General features: G+C 36.0%; 1 protein-coding gene across 28 annotated transcripts; it reads left to right on the forward strand.

The window, feature by feature from the left end:
* Window positions 1-427: 427 nt before the first annotated feature.
* dtx3lb.2 (deltex E3 ubiquitin ligase 3L b, tandem duplicate 2) lies at window positions 428-21,456 on the forward strand. 28 transcript variants are annotated; one of them, XR_015502199.2, is made up of 20 exons: window positions 428-567; window positions 1,123-1,163; window positions 2,474-2,536; window positions 2,679-2,735; window positions 4,984-5,040; window positions 8,052-8,108; window positions 8,874-8,954; window positions 9,042-9,098; window positions 10,394-10,474; window positions 10,686-10,772; window positions 11,618-11,695; window positions 12,859-12,948; window positions 13,874-13,939; window positions 14,274-14,330; window positions 15,843-16,053; window positions 16,963-17,135; window positions 17,556-19,025; window positions 19,300-19,517; window positions 19,606-19,988; window positions 20,133-21,456. XR_015502199.2 is itself a non-coding variant. In XM_087272982.2 (19 exons), exons 2-19 carry the CDS (start codon window positions 1,134-1,136, stop codon window positions 19,673-19,675), a joined length of 3,003 nt encoding a protein of 1,000 aa, XP_087129108.1. In that variant the 5' UTR covers window positions 428-567; window positions 1,123-1,133; the 3' UTR covers window positions 19,676-21,456. The 28 variants fall into 28 exon arrangements, 22 of the variants coding, with proteins under 22 accessions (XP_087129108.1, XP_087129109.1, XP_087129112.1 ...); XR_015502200.2 differs by having other exon boundaries at window positions 2,477-2,536; XM_087272982.2 differs by having other exon boundaries at window positions 19,606-21,456.
* The last annotated feature ends 678 nt before the right edge of the window (window positions 21,457-22,134 follow it).

Genomic DNA, 22,134 nt, shown 5'->3' on the forward strand with positions numbered 1-22,134 from the left:
ACTAGGTTAATTAGAGTAAAGTTAGGGTAATAAGGCAAGTCATTGTATAGTTGGTTGTATAGTAAGATAGTTTGTTGTGTAGACAATCCAAAACTAATATAGCTTAAGGGGGCTAGCAATATTGACCTTAAAATGGCTTAAAAAATTTTAAAACTGCTTTTAATCTAGCCGAAATAAAACAAATAAGACTTTCTCCAGAAGAAAAAAAACATTATAGGAAATACTGTGAAAAACTCCTGAATCTGTTCAACATCATTTGGAGAAATTTAAAAAAAAAGTCTAATTTCTAATAATTTTGACTTCAACTGTATGCAGTATAAGATTATTTACTTTGGTTCAAAAATACTTGCAATACTAGTATTTTGCAGAATAACATTTAGATTTTTTATTTAGTTTAATATAAGATAAATACGCTAGAGATGTGTTTGCACAGGTGTAAAATTCAGATCATCATCTTGTTGTCATGTGCTGCTTCTTTCGCTTTCGCTCTTGAGTGTTAAACCAGTTGATCAGGCGGATTCCTGCAGTCCAGAGGTTGACAGATCCTTACACAGCACACAGATTTCGGTAAGTACGAGATTAATACACACATTTACAGCTTTATTTGTTCTTTAGCTAATGCGTCGATAGTTCAGTCGGCGACGAGCTGTGGTCAAATCTGAGGCTGTGCTGTAAAATTAATACCTGAGTACACCGTCATCGACTAGCGCGGGTGTTTGAAGTCTAAAAGAATATAATACTAATCTCTTAACGTGCGAAAACAAACAATTAAAACCACCGAAAGGGAAATATATAGTTGAAAATGTCTATTTTTACAGTTGTAGGCTAACGTTAGGCTAATTCACAAAAACGAAAGCGAAACTTAAGGCACACTTCGAGAAGAAAAAACATTGCTTTACCTAAATGAAATCATACTGTCAAATGAAGCATTTAAGAACAATTTAATCACGAACAACAGTTTAACTGGTGTTTGATGAGTTTACCTGATGATGTCCGCCATTGTTTTTTTACTGTTGGAGTGTCTTGTTTACATGGTCTGACATGTTTAAAGTAAACGCCAGACTGTCGTTTGTCATGTGTTTTTGTAGATTAATATTAATCAAAGACAAAATCTGCTTTCAGTTTTTGCCAGGATGTCAGGAAAAGACCCAGACGATCATGCTGTGAGTATTAATTTACTATTCATCACTACATGAAGTGATATACATGATGACATACAGTAAATGGGATTTATAGGCCTATTTTATATATATTCGTAAGTTATGTAGGTTTTAATGTGCTTTTATTTCCACAGAAATGTTATTAAAACATTTAAATTTATATGGTGACTGTTAATGATGAGTTGTAAAACGGCAGCAGTGATTTTAAATGCTATAATTATAACCATTAATGCAGTATCATAGTACTCCTGCTGTATTAAGGGGGTTAATGCAATTTTTTGGGGGGTTCTCTATATATAGATAGCCTAAACAATACTCTCCAGATATGTCATATTCACTGATATTTACAGTGAAGAACTGGCATATATTGACACACAGTTGAACTGTGAAATTTTTTATCATTTTCTAATATTTCTCAAGTGACTTTAGAGAGAAGTTTTTTTTCCCAATGCAATCTTAAACATTCATTCATTCATTTTCTTTTCGGCTTAGTCCCTTTATTAATCAGGGGTCGCCACAGCGGAATGAACCGCCAACTTATCCAGCATATGTTTTACGCAGCGGATGCCCTTCCAGCTGCAACCCATCTTAAACATGATAGTTTTAATAACTCATTTCTAATAACTGTGATCAAGAATGTAATTTTTATTTTTTACAAACATGGCAAAAAATAGGAAGCTATTCGAACTGTTCAGTCTACTATCAGACTAATGACAACAATGAATATTAATATATTATTTCCTACACATTCAATTAATTTATCTACACACTGGGATTGTGATTTCTTTTTTTGGCAATTTGCTTGCACTTTCAGTAGACAATTTGTAATTAAAGGTTATATTAATATTCTTGATTTTCGATTTGATATTGATGAAGTGCTATTTAATGGAGAGAAGATTTTATACAACATGTTTTTCAATGTAATTTCTTAAAGATATATATATTTTTGTCTTTGCCATGATTAGATTACATAATATTTTACTATTTTTTCAACATACTAGTATTCATCTTAAAGTTAAATTTAAAGACTTAACTAGGCTAATTAGGTTAAATATACAAGTTAGCGTAATTAGGAAAAGCAATGAACTACAGTGGTTTGTTCTGTAGCCAGTCGAATACAATAATAATGAATTAATTGTAATAATTTCTTTATTTAGCTAATAAGATTGACCTTAGCAGTCTATAAAATGTATAAAATATTTAGTTCAGTTTAGCTAGAATAAAAAAGACAGCAGAAGAAAAATATAGTAGCACTGTGAAAAACGAGCTTGCTCTGTAAAACAGCACTTTTAAAATACTTTAACTTAATTCAGCAGGGTCCATCTTCACATGCTGCACGCGATACATGGCTAAAACATCTGACACCTGATGATCCGGTGAGCACCAGACACATATTCAACTGATATATACAGTTCATGCCTGGAAACAATCCATGTCATGTATAAGAGGGAACTTTATTGAAATTAAATTATGTGCACTTTTACTATCACAAACTGAGTTGCATTCTTGCTCTTCCAGATTTATCAAAATGTGATCCAAACACAACCGACCAGCATTAAAAATTCTCCTATTCAGGTAAATTTTTTAAATGTTGCTAGAGTAAAATAGTTATGAGAAATAATAACCTTGATTAATAAATAAATAATATATAGTTGAAGGCAATATAATTAGCTCTTTGTGAAATTTTAATTCTTTTTTATATATTTATCAAGTTAAGTTTAATGTAAATCAAAGGCGGCAACACCAAGGCTCCAAAAATACAAATTTATTAAATTAAAAAGGCTGACATAGAGTGTGTAACGTTTCGAGCCGCCGGCTCTTCATCAGACAATGTTTATCACAATCAAGTGCTTCTTTTTATACACTTCCGGATCACATGATCTCCTCTCGCATATATGCCAACATATACATACATGCATATGTATACATACACAGTTGTTCATATATACATATACATACACATGAATACGTATACACATTCACATATAGTCTATAGCTTTGATATTATAAATCAAATTACAAAAAATATATATAAATGCATAAATAAACTATAATATTGCATCACAAATTATAATAAAGAAAAACAAATAAATAAAAAAAAAATTATATATATATATTTATATATATATATATATATATATATATGATACACCAGACTATACAACAAAATATAGCCAAAAAACCTTTAAACCAAACCCCTATTAAACCTTCATTCATTAATCATTCATTCATTGTCTTTTCAACTTAGTCTCTTTATTAGTCGGGGCTACCACAGCAGAATAAACCGCCAACTCATCCCACACACTTCCTCGCAGCGGACGTCCCTCCAGCGGCAACTCCTCTCTGGGACACTATTACATAATAAAGACTTATTCAAAAATTATTACAGAAAAGGACGAATGTCAAACTCCTCATTTAAACCTTTTGGAGACAATGTGTCTAAAGTGAAAATCCAGAAAGCTTCGCGTTGCAACAGCAATTTATTAAGATCACCGCCCCGACGTGGACACGTCAAAACTTCAATCCCTATATATTGTAGAGTAGAGACAGAATGTCTCATAACTGAAAAGTGTTGCGCAACCGGACTTCTGGGATCATGGTGTCGAATAGCGCATCGATGTTGAGAAATGTGAATTTTTAAAGGTCTACTCAAGTTAAGTTTAACAAAGCAAGGCATATTCACAGATTGTTTTTTCTCTCTGAAGAAAGTCTTATTTCTCATAGTTTGGCTAAAAATGAAAATATTTTTTTTAAATGTTAAAAATTGCAAAGGTGAATACTATTATTCCCCTTAAGAGATTTTTTTTAGATTGTCTACAGAATAAACCAATGTTGTCCAATGATTTTCCTAATTACCCTAACTTGCCTAATTAACCTAGTTAAGCCTTTAAAAGTCTTTAAGCTGAATACTAGTATCTTGCCAACAAAAAAAAGTAAAACATCTACTGTTACCATGGCAAAGACAAAATAGTAATAGAAATTAGTTATTAAAACCATTGTGTTCAGTGTTGCCAGATTGGGCAGTTTCCCACCCAATTGGGCAGTTTTGAATTTTATTGTGCAGGTAAAAAATGGCATTGGCAGGTTTGACAAAATTTGGGAGGTTATGGAACATACATTTTATATGCAATTTATTTGAAATTAAATTAATATTAATCTAATATTCTGTGCACTTTTTCGTTTGTGCTGGTTTTGGACAGCTTTTTGCCTGGAAAAAGTCAGCTATATCTGGTAACACAGATTGTGTTTTAAAATATGTTGGAGAGGGGCGGCGCGGTGTCTCAGTGGTTAGCACTGTGGCCTCACAGCAAGAAGGTCGCTGGTTCAAGTCCCGGTTATGCCAGTTGGCATTTCTGTGTGGAGTTTGCATGTTCTCCCCGTGTTGGCATGGGTTTCCTCCGGGTGCTCCGATTTCCCCCACAGGCCAATCACATGTGCTATAGGGGAATTGATGAACTAAATTGGCTGTAGTGTATGAGTGTGGATGGGTGTATGGGTGTTTCCTAGTACTGGGTTGCAGCTGGAAGGACATCTCTGTGTAAAACATATGCTGGATAAGTTTGCGGTTCATTCCACTGTGGTGACCCCTGATGAATAAAGGGACTAAGCCGAAGGGAAAATAAATGAATTTGTATTTTAATAATTTTGTTAACAAAATTAAATAAGTCAACAATTAATATTAATACAGTATGTCGTTTACAGGTAATGAGTTAATATGTGTACTGTGATTGTGATTTCTCATCAGTTTGCAGTTTACCTGTACTTTGAGTAGACAGTTTGTGATTGTATGTTAAAAGCTATATTGGCATTGTTCAATCTGCAGGCCTCATCTCCAGCCAGCAGTGATGGGCAAAAGATTAGTCTGGTTTTGAAATGTCGAGTAAGTACCAGTCACAATCTGAAACGTATCCTATAGCAGGGGTTTTCAAACTGGGGGCCGATGGTGCTAGGGGGGCCGCAAAAATGTTTAGATAAGGGGTAATCAATGGGCCCACATGGATGAATTTTGTGTCCCGCATCATTCTGAAGGTTAATATATTTTTTATAATAATTTGAGCTCAAAAGTACTGCAAAAATGAAGCTTTATGCTTATGTCATTTAAATGCAGTTGACACTTTCGTGAAACAGGAAAAGAAGCGCAGCGGCCCGCCTCTGTGCAAGGGGACTTTTATTGAATAAGCGCTTCTGGCCAGGCACTTCCTGTGATTTTTGGCGCTTGTCTGCTGCACCTGACGGCGTTTACCTTTCATTTACGCTTACCTCTTTTACGCTAAACAACTAAATGAATGCTCAGGTTTGACTGACTATATTTCAGTTAAAATACATGATCAATAAGAACATTATCGGAGGCTGAAAGCACTTCCCTGTTCATGGCTTGCGTTCCTAAGTAATCGATCAGCTGGGTGCTGCGGAGTGCGCGCCTCTCTGCGCAGGCTTCACTCATGAGGAACAAATAGCATTTTAAAGACACGGCACAACATTGCACCTCGTCCACAGTGCGATAGGCTTTACACTTTGCATTGTACAAATATCAGACGGTCCTCTTTGCAGCATGGCAAACAAACATATTAAAATTGTAAAGCAAAAAGTGCTGCAATAACAATGAATGGAGCTGTCATCACATCAGCGAGTGCTCAGTTTCACTCCTGTTAAACTAATGACAGCTGGATGAGCTCTGCAGTGGACCTCTTACTCACATTGGTTCATAACTGGATGATTAAAAAAACTAAATTGTATACACCCTGAATAAAACCACTATAGCCTTTAAAAATTATAATGTATCTGTTTGTGTTATGTTATAGGGCTAATAATTATTTAATATTAAAATGTATTAGTGCTCTGTATTTAATGGAGCTCAACATACCTGATCAAATTTTAATACTCTGAATATAAATGCATTTTTTTCAAGATGTTCCACTTTTTTTCCATATTTATTTGTGTAACTTAATTGTAATTTAAATGTAATGTTCAGTATTATTATTAGCAGAACAAACTGGTATGAACATTTTAAAGTCGGCAAAGCTTTTAAAATTAAGCAAAGTAAAACTTGTGGCTCTTTGAACTTGAATACCCAATTCTAGATTGCATTTAGGAAATTATTTTTTATCAGTGTAAGTCAGGATTGTCGACCTGAGTAAATTATGATGTGCACAAAAAAAAAGGAATAAAAATAAACAAAACACACTGAACCACTACAGCCTCTATTGTAGTATTGCTAGTTACAACAGTACAGTTAACTGTTAACAGGCTGATGAATGACAAAACTTTAAAGCTTTAAATCTTTAGATACATTTAGAGTCTCAGCTATAAGGGTAAATACAGAAGAGTCTAGCTGTGCATAGGCTGAAAAAAAGCATAAAAATGGCATAAAAAACTGTGTAAACGTGATGACTCGAACACAAAATATGGCTTGATGGAATCCAGTAAAAGAAGACCACAATGAACACTGCGCATGAAGATTTGATCAATAGATTGAAGCACTGAAACCATGTCAACTCAACTGACATCTTACAAAAATGAATCCAGATAATGAATAATATAAATTTATTGAATAATATATAATAATATAAATGTATTGAATAATACAATTTTAAAAAATTAAGTACAGTTGGTAATTTGAGGGGGTGGCGTGATATTTATTTTTTGGGGGTCCCCGAAAGAATTCACCCTACACAAAGGGGCCCTCAGCTGAAAAAGTTTGAAAACCCCTGTCCTATAGAAATACTTAAATCTGATGCTATCATCTAAAAAGCTTTAAGGGGCCTTCAATAATGGATCATTAAATGTTGAACTATGATTAATAAACACTATACAAGATTATTATCCACATTGTAATCCTGTAGTGCAACGTGTTTCCTTTTTTAATGCCGTCTTTTTTTGCAAATTTTTTTTTGGTCATTTGTGACAAACTGTCAGGCTGATGTCCTGTTTTTGTCTTTAGTTCATCCCACTGTTTCTGTGTCCTAATATCTTGAGGTTTATTCCCTGTTTTCTTGATGCAGTTTGTTTTTTACTGAACACTGTGGTAGAAACAGCGGTAGCACTTTAATTTAGGTCACAAATCATGCTAATAACTACTACTGGCTTATTACCTGCTTATTATGTTTATTAGTAGTTATAAAGTATGATCTTATTCTGCATTCCTAACCCCCCCCCCTCCCCCTAGCTTCTACCTTACTAACTATTAATAAGCAGCTAATTAGTAATTAGTAGTTTATTAAGGGTGTTTGCGTGGTCTTAAAAAGTATTAGAAATTGATAAATCAGTTTATAGAAATTTAAGGCCCTTGAAAAGTCTTAAATGCTATTTTATAAGGTATTAAATTTGGTATCGGTATGCTGAAGTTTACCTGAATTTAATCTTTAAATATCGGGATGCTGTGTAGTTTACGAAATCAAAACCAATCCTGCTAGATTTGACATCACGCTGCTTTGTTTACTGCAGAAACACTGGTATTCCTGCTGCTGTAAAGGCGCCACCTGCTGGATTTACATTTTTGTTCAGTATATAAATACAGTTTAGTTTAGGATTCATTTCTTGCAATCAGTATTTAGTAAATATACTGCAAGTTAAAATGTCGGCAATGTTACTGGTTGAAACCTGAAGTGGCGATGAGGTCTTAAAATGTAGGCAAGGAGACTTAACAAAGGTCTTCAGATGTATTGAATTTCAATCTCTGATTCTTGTAAATACTCTTATTAGGCCAGTAGTGTTAGTTAATGATTTGTTAATACCGTGAATATTACCCTAAAGTGTTACGGAAACAGTTGAAAACATCATTGTGTATTCTAAAATAGTTAATTTGTAGTTAATGATGATAATTTGCTCGCAGAAAGCAGTCTTTGATAGTATTATTGATATTAACGTGTGCATTTTGTCTTCATTTCATAGACCTCATCGTCATCAAGCAGAGATGATGATGATAAAGATAATGTTTCAAATGGTCAGGTGAGTACTATTCACACACACACACACACAAACACACACACAAACACACATGTAATTGGGATCCTAAATTTAGCTCCCACTGTGACACAATTCCCTAAAAGTCTGTATGCATTTAAGTCCCCACCAGGTTATTAAAACAAGTACACACACACTTTTTTTGTTGTTGTTTATGGTGACTCTCCATAGATTATTTATCACGGTGACACAGTGGCGCAGTAGGTAGTGCTGTCGCCTCACAGCAAGAAGGTCACTGGTTTGAGCCTCGGCTGGGTCAGTTGGCGTTTCTTTGTGGAGTTTGCATGTTCTCCCTGTGTTCACGTGGGTTTCCTTTAGGTGGTCCGGTTTCCCCCACAGTCCAAACACATCCAGTACAGGTGAATTGGGTAAGCTAAATTGGCCGTAGTGTATGTGTGTGAATGAGTGTGTGTCTATGTTTCCCAGAGATGGGTTGCAGCTGGAAGGGCATCCGCTGCATAAAACATATGCTGGTTGATGGTTCATTCCGCTGTGGCAACCCCAGATTAATAAAGGGACTAAGCTGAAAAGAAAATGAACTAATTGATTTTTTATCACCTTTATGTCTTCTGATTTATGAGCACAATTGAAATGTCCTCATAATCCACATTCACAATGCTTACGTCATTATAATTACGTCCTCATAAATCATGTAAACCGGTCTCGCATCACCTGAATGAAAGCATATTGCACACTGCTTTGAAACGCTAAATGTGAATATTCTCAAGATGGTGTCTTTCTGAATGATAGGACTCGCATACAGCAGACACTGATACTCGAGACACTGGATTGAAACTAACGGCCAATCCAGACTCAACAGGGCCAGCGAAGGTACTGTGACTGAAGAGTGGAAAGAAGAAATAATAAATGACTGACTGCATTGAAATAAAGCAGGGAACTTTCTTCTTGATTCTGCAGGACTCGTCTTCATCATCCAGTGACGATCAGCAAAATAATCACACTTCCAGAGATCAAGTGAGTGCCAGAAACATACAGCTTAGCACATCCAATGCTTATTTCGCTTATAAATATTTAATTTAATTGCAGATGTGTAGTTTATTCTACATGCTTTCTAAGATTTTGTTTTGATAATAATGAAAAATACTAGTTAAAAAATAGGGTTTATTTTGAGATTCTTTTGGACTTTGTGTTAACTACACTAGTAACTTTACTACTTGTACATGTCAGATAATTCTTTGTTAGAGTATTAGTGAAATAGTAGTAGACTGTTAGGTTAGGGCTAATAGAATAAATTAACATATTTGCCACATTACTTATACCCTGGGGTTAAATTGGGATTTGCTTTGTGGTTTCAGGCTTTAGAGGTGAATTAAATATTACTTTTTAAAATTCTGTTCTTTGTGTCGGCGCTAGTGGTGTAGTGGTTAGTGCGTCGACACATGCACTCCGGTGCTCGCGGTGACCCAGGTTCGATTCCGCCTCGCGGTCTTATGCCTATCCTTCCCCTCTCTCTGCTTTCCTGTCAATTATCTATACTGTCCTAACAAAAATAAAGGTGAAAACCCCGAAAAAATTATTTATAAAAAAAATAATAATAAATAAATTCTGTTCTTTGTTACAACCAAATTATTTTAAATGTATTTACTAATTATTACATTTTACATGACTGAAAAAATTTAAATTATACTTTAAAAATGCACTTTTTACTGGATAATATATTCAATTGATTCATTCCAAGCTACCGACTCATCCAGGCATGGTGTTTGTGTCTGTTTTATGAATTTGGATCATTAATTCATAGAAAAACACTGATTTTTTTCATCAACAAAACATTGCTGTGATTGCAAGGAGATGCACAGCGGCTTGTATATAACAGAATCGCTAATTGCTAAGTCAAATCTGCAAAAAAGGCTTTTCTTACTTTGAGATTTTGCCTAGATATTAAAAATATCTCAAATCAAGAAGCATTTTGTAGACAAGTAAAAATGATTGTCTTGTCTTAGACAGAGCTCATATTTCTGCATTAAAAACAACAGTACAAACAGCAGGGTTATTGGCGTAAATGTGTGTGAATGCAAGAGACAGTTTCATCCAAAGCTCATTTTTCATTAAAGACACATTTATTTATTTTTTTGTGCATAATTTTAATAGTTCATTAATAAACTTTGAAATGAACAAAACAATCATTAAAAGTTGATTTGAAGGTTTTCTTTTGGGCAATACGAGTTAAAAACATCTTTCAAATACATACATTTATGATTAAATAGATGTTTTAAAGGTCTCAAGATGGGTTTTTTCCACAATGTTAGGACTCAGGAGATCCATCAGATGCTGAAAGCAAAGACTCTAGACCAGATCTGAATCCCAAATCAGACTCACAGTTAAAGAAGGTAACTATCTTATTAAGGAAAATCAAAAACACTGCAGCTCACAAACGCATACACTTAAGATTTTACATGTAATACAAAGAGATTCACCGTGAGAACCACTGGAAAAGTTTAAACTTTCAAACTGAGGGACCTTTTTGTAAAACCTGCATGGCTGATTTGATCGAGAGGGATTTATTTGCGTGTTTTGAGTGTTTTTTTTTTATTATCTTAGGACTCAGGAGATCCAAAAGGCGCTAGAGATAAAGACTCTGGACCACCTAGGAATGAATTGGGTCAAAGACGCGCTTCAGACTCAGAGGTAAAGAAGGAAATGACTAGACTAGAGCTTGTGCCATAGATTTTCTCACAGGAGTCCATTACATGCAAATCATTCTGCAGGCTTTGAGGAACAGTACTGGTTAGCTCTGCATTAAATGAGCCCAACATTGGGTTTGGCCATATTCAATTCAATTTTTAATTCACCTTTATTTCTATTTTGCGCTTTTACAATGTAGATTGTGTCAAAGCAGCTTGACATAGAATATTATAGGAAATTAAAACAGTTCAGTTCAGTTTTCAGAGTTTAAGTTCAGTTCAGCTCAGTGCAGTGTGGTTTAATAATCACTACTGAGAGTCCAAACACTGAAGAGCAAATCAATCCATGAGCAGCTCTACAGGTCCCGAACAATGCAAGCCAGTGGCGAGGAAAAAACTCGCCATATATGACCCAACATTGAGTTAATACAACCCAACATTTCTTAGAGTGCAGTAATTCCAAATATTCAAAATTAAAGATGACAAATCACAATTGCACCCAATTAATATTTTGCACATGATACTGCTCATAGAGAAACCAGTGCATGAGTTTACTGTCTAAATCAGGGTGTCCAAACTCGGTCCTGGAGGGCCGGTGTCTTGCAGAATTTTGCTCCAACTTGCCTCAACACACCTGCACGGATGTTTCTAGAAAGCCTAGTAAAAGCTTGATTAGCTAGCCCAGGTGGGTCTGATTGGGGTTGGAGCTAAAATCTGCAGGACACCGGCCCTCCAGGACCCAGTTTGGGCATCTAAGTGAATCAAACCGCTTGACCAATTTCAGACCTTTATGTAAATCTGTTTGATTATTTTAAGCTAATTTGCATGTTTTTTCCACCTCAATGTTAGGACTCAGGGCATCCCTCAGACTCTAAGGATAAATACTCTGGACCCCCGGATAACACTTCAAAATCACAGTCCACGCAGGTACTGACTGAAGAGTGAATTGATTTTAAGATGATCCTGTTGGGTGTTTTTTTTTCTCCATGTCATGCATTAAAATTGTTTCAAGAGTTCACACTTAGATATTGCTTGACAACTGTAAGCAGGTTTGGCATGCTGTCCCGGGAGAGAACCCTGAGCTCGGAGATAGTTGAGCCCAGGGCTCCCGCCAGGTCCATAGAGCATGTGAGGGGAGTACGAGATCAGGTGGTTCTCGAGAGCTCCCCTTTATTTTTTTAGGAGGAAAGGAGGAGAAAGGGGGTGGATGGGGGGTTTCTTCGGAAAACGAAGGTAAGGGAGTAATATCTAGCTAGGTTATTTATAGTAAGTAGGGATAGATCTGATTGGCTAACTAATGAGTGTAGATAGGCGGCCAGCTGCAGTCAATTATATCACGTGCTCCTCTCGAAATTAGTTTTAAAACTTCACTTAATGCACAGCTAGGTGTGGATTATCCCTTAATTAACCCTTTAACCACCCCACCAAGAAAAAAAAAGGTTGGATTGCGTAACTCCTAATGCCGCTAGTTTACACACTCAATGCATTTTTTTCAACACGTCCCATAATTTATAAAATATCAGCCTCTGCCAAATGGTTGATATGTCGTTTTAAGGTAAAAGTACCCAAATTAATACATATACTATGAAAAAATCTGGAAATATGAAGTTTAAGACCAATTTATTTTAAAAGATATTCAAAATAAAAAAAATTTCATGACTGAATAATCTTTAAAGTATGCCATAAAATATTTAATTCAACATGCTTTCTAGTTTTTTTTACAATAAAATCAAAATAAAGTGTAATAGTGCAACAGTTTGATTTGATTAGGTTGTTTCATTTATTAAAATTTTTTTTTGTAAACCAACAATGCTGTGTGTGTAAACAATTATTTAAATCAGTCATTATTTAAAACAGTAAAAACTTGGTCAATTGATTGTCAGAGGGGCAGTCAAAGGGTTTAGGAAAACCAAAAATACTGGCATTCACAATTGCATACAGTTAATATTTTTACACAACAATACTGAGAGAAACCACTCTGATAGTTAAAATGAGGCAAACTCAGTAGACCTTTTTGCAAAACATGCTTGATTGATTTGATCGAGAGTGATTTATTTGCATGTTTTGGGTGTTTTTTTACCGAATTGTAGGACTTGGGAGATCCAAAAGGCGCTAGAGGTCAAGATTCCGGACCTCCTACGAATGAAATGGGTAAAAGACGCGGTAGAGCAGACTCACAGGTAAAGAAGGCAACGACTGAAGAATAAAACGTGTGCCAATCTGCTGACAGCAGTTCATTACATGTGTATCATTCTGCAGGCTGAGCATTGATGAATAATCATGATTAGCTGTGTGTTAAATGAGCTGAATTACAATGTTTAATGTACAGCTAGCTGTGGATTATTAAGTCATACACTTAAACTGCTGGCTTTTATAAAATCCAACAGTTGGGTTAAAAATTCTCATTTAAATTTAAAATAAACCTATTATGCTCCTTTTACATGATGTAAAGTAAGTCTCTGATGTCCCTAGAGTGTGTGTGTGTGTGAAGCTTCAGCTTAAAATACCACACAGATAATGTTTTATAACTCTCTGAAGTTGACCCTTTGGATCCTAATTGTGTTGTTTTGGTGACGGTCGCTTTAAATTCAAATGAGATCGTGCTCTTTTCAGAAGAGGGCGGAGCTACGGATGCCTGTGTGTCAGCATAGTGGCAGATTTGCAAGTCACTAATGGGAGGGGCTTTCTCCCTCTGATGACACGTACAAAGGGAGAATGTCGATCAAAGTGTTTGTGCAGACTGTGTTTATCAAGTCTGATTATAAACAACACAATTAATAATTTTAAAAGCTGGAAATATTCACACACTGCTGACACACAACTGTGTTTAAATCCCTTTTAAAGTGCTTTTTTGCGTAATAGGTCCCCTTTAATGTAAACAATTAACAATTGGTTCAATACAATGCAGCATATCTTGGAGTGCTTAGTGTTAAATTAAGTACTCCAAACCACAACAACACACAATGAATAATTTGAATACACACCATGAACACTGCAATATTTTAAATCAACTGATCTGAGTGAACAATTTTTGATCTGTTTTACTGATACGATCAATAGTGAGTGATTCATTTGTATGTTTGGGTGTTTTTTGCTGAATAATAGGACTCTGACCCATCTCTGAATAACAAGAAGCAGCAAGGGTTTCAAAGACAGCGTTCAGACTCACAGGTAAAGAGACTGACTGTAGAATGTAGCTTGAGACAGAGATTTCCTAAACTTTTAAATTTCATTCATTCATTCATTCATTCATTCATTCATTCATCCATCCATCCATTTATTAATTCATCCATTCATTCATTCATTCATCCATCCATCCAGCCATCCATCCATCAATCCATCCATCCATTCATTCATTCATTCATTCATCCATTCATTCATTCATCCATCCATGCATTCATTCATTCATCCATCCATCCATTCATTTATTCATTCATCCATTCATTCATTCATTCATTCATTCATCCATTCATTCATTCATGTTTTGGTGTTCTTCATTCTAAAGGATGCGGCTTCATCAAGCAGTGATGGTCAGCAAGCGAATCATGTTTCTGATGATCACGTAAGTGCTCACATTGTGCGGTATACTCACTCTCCACATTTTTGTAAACTGTAGAGTAGAGCTGATCTGAAAAATGGATCAAGAAATTCGTTAAAAACTAGCCTAGAGCGCCATCTGGAACAACCAAGGAAACAGGAAACTTAGCAAGGTGAAGAAGAACAGAATAGAGAAAATGAACCCAAAACAAATGAAGGTCACAGCTTTTAATGGAACAGTTAACATAACTAGTATAATATTGGCAACTTTCTCTGTAAATTGTGCATGTTCTCATGACCATGGGTCAGGCCCGGATTAAGAACTCAGAGGCCCCTGGGCACAATGTCTTGTAGGCCCCCTACCTGGCACCACCCCTATAGTTGAATTAAAAAAAAAAAGAATCATATAACATTTGAAAAATAAATGTAATTTAAAATGTATTACCCGCATTTTTAAATAAATTATATACAGTACATATATTTGTAGTCTACACAGATTTAACTTATTTTTTAAAGCAATTAAAGCACACTTTGAAAAAAAAAATACTAATACAACTAGTGAAAATTAATGGATTTTAATATACGTGTTCAGGTTCACAGAAGCATTACTAAAATTTATATTTAATGCACATGATTTGAATATAACACCTTTCCAATCCAGTTCTATGAATCCGAGTCCTCCATAATATACTCACTTATTCATGATTCCTACTTGTCTTCCTCGTGATGAAGAATAGGCAAAATTTGATATGTAGTGGGGGAAAAAAGAACGTGTTCATCAGACGCTGGATTCGAATAGGGTTCATGATCAGTCGCGTCAAAACATGTTGCCATGCGCTTTACGAGCTACACCACTCACGCTGCTATTTGTCGCTCTCTTATGTTGTCTCTGTCAATCAAACGGTAACTCTACTAGCTTATTCCAACGAGGTGCGCTATTTGCTCTTAGACTAAATACATACTACAAAATCGGCCCTTGAAGGGACCCAAGTGTGCACGGGCCCCTGGACCTATGCCCATAATGCCCATTGGTTAATCCGGCCCTGGCATGGGTTTGTACTGGGTGCTCTGGTTTTCCCATAGGCCAAACTCTGGTGAATTAAGCTATAATCTAAATGTTTTTAGATTATACATATCCAACTGTTTATCATAAAGCTTTGCAAATATTTTTTTAAAAACATTTGAACTAATAAAATGAGACAATACCATTTTAGATATTGTTTACTCCCAATCTGGTGTTTATCCTGTAAATTTACAGCATTTACACCAGTTTGGTATTTTATAAGCTGGTAAGATTATGCTTTTCATGAATATTGCAGTCATTTGTCAAACTATATGTGACTGCACTATGTATACAAATAATATAAAATGTGAATATAAATATAAATAGAAAATATTCAGAATTAATGCTGTTTAATTGTTCTTGTCACTACAGTAGTTACTACTTGTCTACACAAACTAAGGAAAGTGCAAAAATCTTTCCACAGAGAAGCTCAGGTGTATGATTCTGCATTCATAACTATTGTGCCTATAACAGGATGCTGATGAACCTCCAGAAACACAGGATATTGGTGAATTTCAAATCGAAGTGGACTGGACAGAACCCATATTTCCAGAGAGATGGAGAGCAAAATTACAGAAAGCCATTCAGACATGGTTGGGTAGCCTGGATAATACATTCACTGCCCATAGTGTTGAACTCTTGGAAGATCAAAGCTGTGCAGAGGTGCAGATAACTCCATCATCAGGTGATATGATTTATGATGATTCACACACAGTACATTTTTCTATTTAACTCTTTTTGTGGATGCTAATATTTTTGATAGTTTAAATATGTACAGTATTTTCCTTTAATATTATTATAAAAAGGCAAATGCTAGTGTTGCGGAAACATTTTACTGTGGACAAATACAATAATTACCAGTATTCATTCATTCATTCATTTTCTTGTCGGCTTTATTGATCTGGGGTCACCAAAGCAGAATGAACCACCAACTTATCCAGCACATTTTTATGCAGAGGATGCCCTTTCAGCCGCAACCCATCTCTGGGAAACACCCACACACACTCATTCACAGTCATACACTATGGACAATTTAGCCTACCCAATTCACCTGTACTGCATGTGTTTGGACTGTGGGGGAAAGCGGAGCACCTGGAGGAAACCCACGCGAACGCAGGGAGAACATGCAAACTCCACACAGAAACGCCAACTGACCGAGCCAAGGCTCGAACCAGTGACCTTCTTGCTATGAGGCGACAGCACTACCTACTGCGCCACTGTCTCGCCACCAGTATACGTGTTTTTTTTGTTTGTTTGTTTTTGTTGTTTGAGGAAAGTAATTAAGAAAAGAAAAAGAAGTCATACCCATGCCATTATACAGCTGTGTGTCTCTGTAAACCATATATACCTGTACACAGGTATGTGATCTGTCATGTGTTTTTGTGTTACCAACTGAATGTAGTCATTGCCAAGAAAATTTCTGACATCCAGTTTGATTCGTTGCCCTTTTATATTTTTTAATAAATTAAAGATGCATTCATTCCACATAAATGTAGTATGTATGATTAAGTAATTAATCCCCAACACTGTCTGTTGCAGTTTTTTTTTTTTTAATAATTACAGTGAATTATTTAAAAAAAAAATTTTCTTACAGCTCTAGGAGTTTTAAAAAACCACCCAAAAGCATCTTTAAAGATTAAAGATATTAAGGATGGTAAAGATAAAAAAGACAAGGAAGTGACGGCAACGATTTGTCTGGATTGCCCAAAATCTAAGCCTGTTCCACAAAAGTCCACAATGAAGGAGAGCAGAGCTTCATCACCACAGGTATCATGTTTACTTTTCTAGAATCCTAATAAAGACACAGCCAGTACAGTAGTGGTAGACTTGATACTACTACTACAACCCCAAATCAGAAAAGGTTGAGACAGTATAAAGAAACACTAATAAAAAAAAGATAATACATTAAAACAAACATTATTTTTATGTTCCTCGTGATTTTTATAGTTTTTTTCTGAAATAAACACATTCCAATTTTAGTTCTTGCAACACATTTAAATAAAGTGAAGAAGTAATTCAGGTGTAATTTTGTCCCATTCTATCTGCAAACAAGTCGTAAAGTGGGGTTTTTGCATTTGCATTTTCCATACTGTCCCAATTTTTTCTAATTTTGGGTTGAAATAACCATGACTTGTATCAGTAATATGGTATAATACATTTAAAATCCAATACCATGTTATGTTTTAGGTGAACAACCCTATGTCCGTAACTTCTGCAGACACAGACACAACAAACAATGTTAAGAATGTTGCTCCATCTGATAAATCTCCATTGATTCTTCCACTCCATCTGTCCTGGTACATCTATAATGCTTACAAAAAAGAGTTGGAAACAATTGGGAAACGCCATGGAGTTATTTTTTCTGCACAAGTGTTAATCTCAGTTAATGCTACAGAGAACCCAAGACCTGATTCAGTGTCTAAAGCCACTGAAGAATTTGAGGAACTTGTTCAGGGATGTATGAGTAGTTTTAGTGATGCTACAGTTCACCATAATGACATGGATGCAGATATAGTGAAAAATGCCATTGATTCCATCAAGTCACAGAAGACAAAGCTGATGTTCACTCTGACTGACAGTGATGGCCTGTTTTTAGGACCAAAGAAATTTACAGACATGATTAAAGAAGAAACAAGAAGAGGAGAAGGTCAGTCCAATAGTAGATCAATCCCAATGAATATAGACAGCAATGCTTATCTAATGGATGTAGACAGCAGTTTTCCACCTCAAAGCAGACCTACACTGGACATGAACACACGAAATCTTCCCACTCAACTTGAGATGGACGAGGTTCACTGGGATCTGATGAAGCTTTCCTATGAGGAACAACTATCAGATCTTGAAGCCAAATATGGGGTGTCATTTACTGCAGATCTTCATCAGGGGAATGTAGTTAAGGTTCAGGCTCGATCTAAAGGTGATCAGCATGTGAATCTCGAAGGTCACGCGGTCAGAGCTTTAACACACCTCTACCAGAAACTGGCATCAGCAGCAGTGAGCTGTGAACTCAGAAAGCCTGCAGATCAAACTGACGTGAGATCAGCGGTGGAGAAGCTTCAGCAGCGTTATTGTGTTGTAGCAGCAGAGAGATTGAGCCGCTGGAGACTCACTGGACTGCCAGAACACCTCGGTCCTGCTATTGCTGAAACTGAGAAGATCCTTCAGAGGAAAGTGTTTGATGACAAGATGAAGAAACTGATTGGTTACTCAGAGGACATTCCTTATGCTAGAAGAATCAAACTCAATCAGATCCCTGATTATGGAGCAGGAGCGGCAGGAGGAGCAGATCTGGATGAGCGAGTGAACTTTAGATCGCAAATTAAAAGAGAAAGCAGTTTCAGTGAAGATTCAAAAGAAAATTCTGTACATGACAGTAAAGATGCTGCTGCTGAAGAGGACAAGTGTGTTATCTGCATGGACAGCTTCACTGATAAGGAAAAACTGAAGTGTGGTCATGAGTTCTGTCGGGACTGTTTAAAGCAGTCAGTGGAGAGTATGGGATCCATCTGTCCTGTGTGTAAAGAAGTGTTTGGGAAACTGGAGGGAAACCAACCAAAAGGAACAATGCAGGTCAACAAAAGCAGTTTGAGTCTCCCTGGATATCCACACTGTGGCTCTATTGAAATCTACTACAACATACCCAGCGGTACTCAAACGGTAAGAGTTTGTAACACCTAATTAAAACTATCTAATTAATGATAAATTACAGTATAAAATAATCAAAGCACTTTATTTGTGATTTCCTTCTAGCTCTTTAAAAAAAATACAGTTTTAAGTTAAGAGTGTGTGTGTGTTTCCCAGCACTGGGGTTGAGCCAGTGCACAGTAAACATATGCCAGAGATGTGATAAAGAAGAAAATAACCTATAGAAAATGAAGTGAGTCCTAATATTGTGGTACAGTAATGCATAATTTTAAAATGTATTTTTTAGAATAAGCATCCAAACCCAGGGAAGCCGTATCATGGGACAACTCGTCGTGCGTACTTACCAGACAACCATGAAGGAAAAGAAGTGCTTGCACTGCTGCAGAGAGCTTTTGACCAGAAGCTGATCTTTACAGTCGGGACCTCAACAACCTCCGGTTTGGAAAATACAGTTACCTGGAATGATATCCATCATAAGACCAGTCAATTTGGTGGAGCTCAAAGGTATGAGTTCATCTCTAAAATCTGATTGCATGCTTAACCAGAAATCAAGTGAACTTAAACTTGTATTCCTCATTTTTTCTATCCACAGTTATGGTTATCCAGACCCAGACTACCTGAAGAGAGTGAAAGATGAGTTAAAGGCCAAAGGCATTGAATAAACAATGTGGTAAAAATGCAACACCCCTGCACTGGAGCTCCATGTTTACACCACTGATATATAACATCAAATAACTAGTAGTTTCTTTCCTGGCAATGTAACTGTGTTCATTATACATGTAAGGTGTTTGGTATTGTATTAATACAACTACATCTAAAGAGCACACTACATTCATTGGATAAAAGGCCTGATTTGAGACACCACAAACTTTGGAAAACGTCAATCTGAAGCTTCAAGAGACAACAGAGAAGTATTAAACCGTTTGCATCTGTTGATTGTAAAATTGTGACTTCATTGTGAATTACATCACCTAGGTCAGGGGTGGCCAACCCTGTTCCTGGAGAGCCCCCTTTCTGCAGATTTCAGTTGCCACCCATATCAAACACATGATTTGGTTAGCAACTGAAATCTGCAGGAAGGTGGCTCTCCAGGAACAGGGTTGGCCACCCCTGACCTAGACACTGGAGAAATGGTTAATAGTCAACATTCGTAAAGGAACGCTCCACAGTTTTTAGAGAATTACAAAAATCACAGCTCCCCTAGAGTTAAATAGTTGAGTTTTACCACTTTTAGCTTAGCTTAGCATAAATCATTTAATCGGATTAGACCATTAGCATCTTGGTCAAGAATGACCAAAGAGTCTTTATAAGTTTTGATTCTTTAGTAGTTGTATTCCTTTACTTAGACAGTAAAGGAAAAGTTGTTATTTTTTAGGCCTATGTGATTAGGACTGTGGTTCTCAACCACATTCGTAGAAGACCACCAGCTCTGCAGATTTACGGTATCTCTTTAACCAAACACACCTGATTCAGATAATCAGCTCATTAGCAGAGACTGAAAGACCTGTAATAGGTGTGACAGACAAAGGAGACATCCAAAACATGCAGCGCTGGCAGCAATGCAAGAAGGTGGTTGAGAATCACTACCCTAATCACATAGACCTACAAATAACAACTTTACCTTGCATGTTGAAATGTGATGCGAAAGTGACCAAGTGTAAATGTGTGATGATTTGAGAGTGAGAATGTGCAATGCAAAAACAGCAGTGAATGGATAAACCAAAAGCAAATATCTTAAACCCGTTATACATTACCCAGACATTTTATAAGGATGCCTGCTGAGGATATGTGGTGCTGTTATGAAAGTTTAGTTCACAAGTGTGTCTCACAAGTGCCTCTAAACCAGAAGAATGGAAAACATATTATTTATATTCACAGTGCAAAGCTGATGAATGCTTACCAAACAACTGAGGCTAAATATTACAAATATGATGCCTTTTAAAAAAAATATGTTCTCTCATTCACTTACTTTAGATACATATGCAATAAAAAATGGTATAATGTATGCAATCTGCAATTAAAAGTGCAAGGAATAGTTTTCCATGGGGCTAAATACTTTTGCCAGGCACTTACAGTATATGTATGCTTTTAAATACGGTGATGGGCTTAAATTCTGGTAATAATAATTGTGTCGAAATGTTTAAGCCTACAGTGATTATATATTGCAAATGTGAGCAAATATAGTACATGTATGTACAAATAAGCAACTGTGGAACTATAAAAATCACATATTAGAGCTTGAAGATAAAGTTAAGGATATTTCTGATGTTTATTATTTTCAATCTGCCATTTTTGTCTTTTTTTTGTTATTTTCTGCAGTAAATCTCTTCATGCCTCTCCTTCTTCTTTTATTGCACTAATGATGTTCGATTTATAACTATTGGAGAGGATTTTTGTTGGAAATTGCAAACAAATTGCCACAAATAAATCAATATTTTAAGCATTTTTGTTTAAGAGTTTGGTAAATTTACAAGTAGACAATGCACCAATCACTTTTAGGACTGCATTTCCCAGCATTCCCCTCACCCACACCCAGTTCCTGATCAACACACCTGACATAATCTCATTACCTTCTACATAAAAGGACGATTAATTTCAGTTATAGTAACTGGCCGGTTCCTTAAGAACAACAACAAAAATAATAAAGGAAAAAGCGAAAAAGAAAGCAACCCAAAAGGAAATCACTGTATCTGACGAAGAGAGCTCTGAGGATGAGAGTAGTGATCCAAGAAACACAGATCTGTCTGAGTGGCAGTATGGCAGTAGGCTGATGTTCTAATCCCGGTGGGTCTGTGTTCTGAGTCCCAAGCTTTTCTATTTGGTTCTGATTGTCCTTTTCTCTGACTCCCATGCACTGTAGTTGGCTCTAAGGGTCCTGTGTTCTGACCCCTGGAGTTGGGATCTAATCTAACTGGTTCTGTCTGTCATTAGAATATAAATTCATAAGTTTGAATTAGATTGTTGGATTTAATTTTGCTCAGAGTATTTTCAAGTGTTTAGAAAAAACAATAGTGCTTAATTGATCAATCCCCAATCCATAATTGACAAGTCAGGCTGGGGTAAAGTGAGACGCAAGACATCATTTTAAAACAATTATCACTTTCTTTTATCCTAAATAAAG

The sequence above is a fragment of the Danio rerio genome, chromosome 11 (genome assembly GCF_052040795.2).
Source record: "Danio rerio strain M-AB ecotype USA chromosome 11, GRCz13ab, whole genome shotgun sequence".
NCBI classification, from domain to species: domain Eukaryota; kingdom Metazoa; phylum Chordata; class Actinopteri; order Cypriniformes; family Danionidae; genus Danio; species Danio rerio.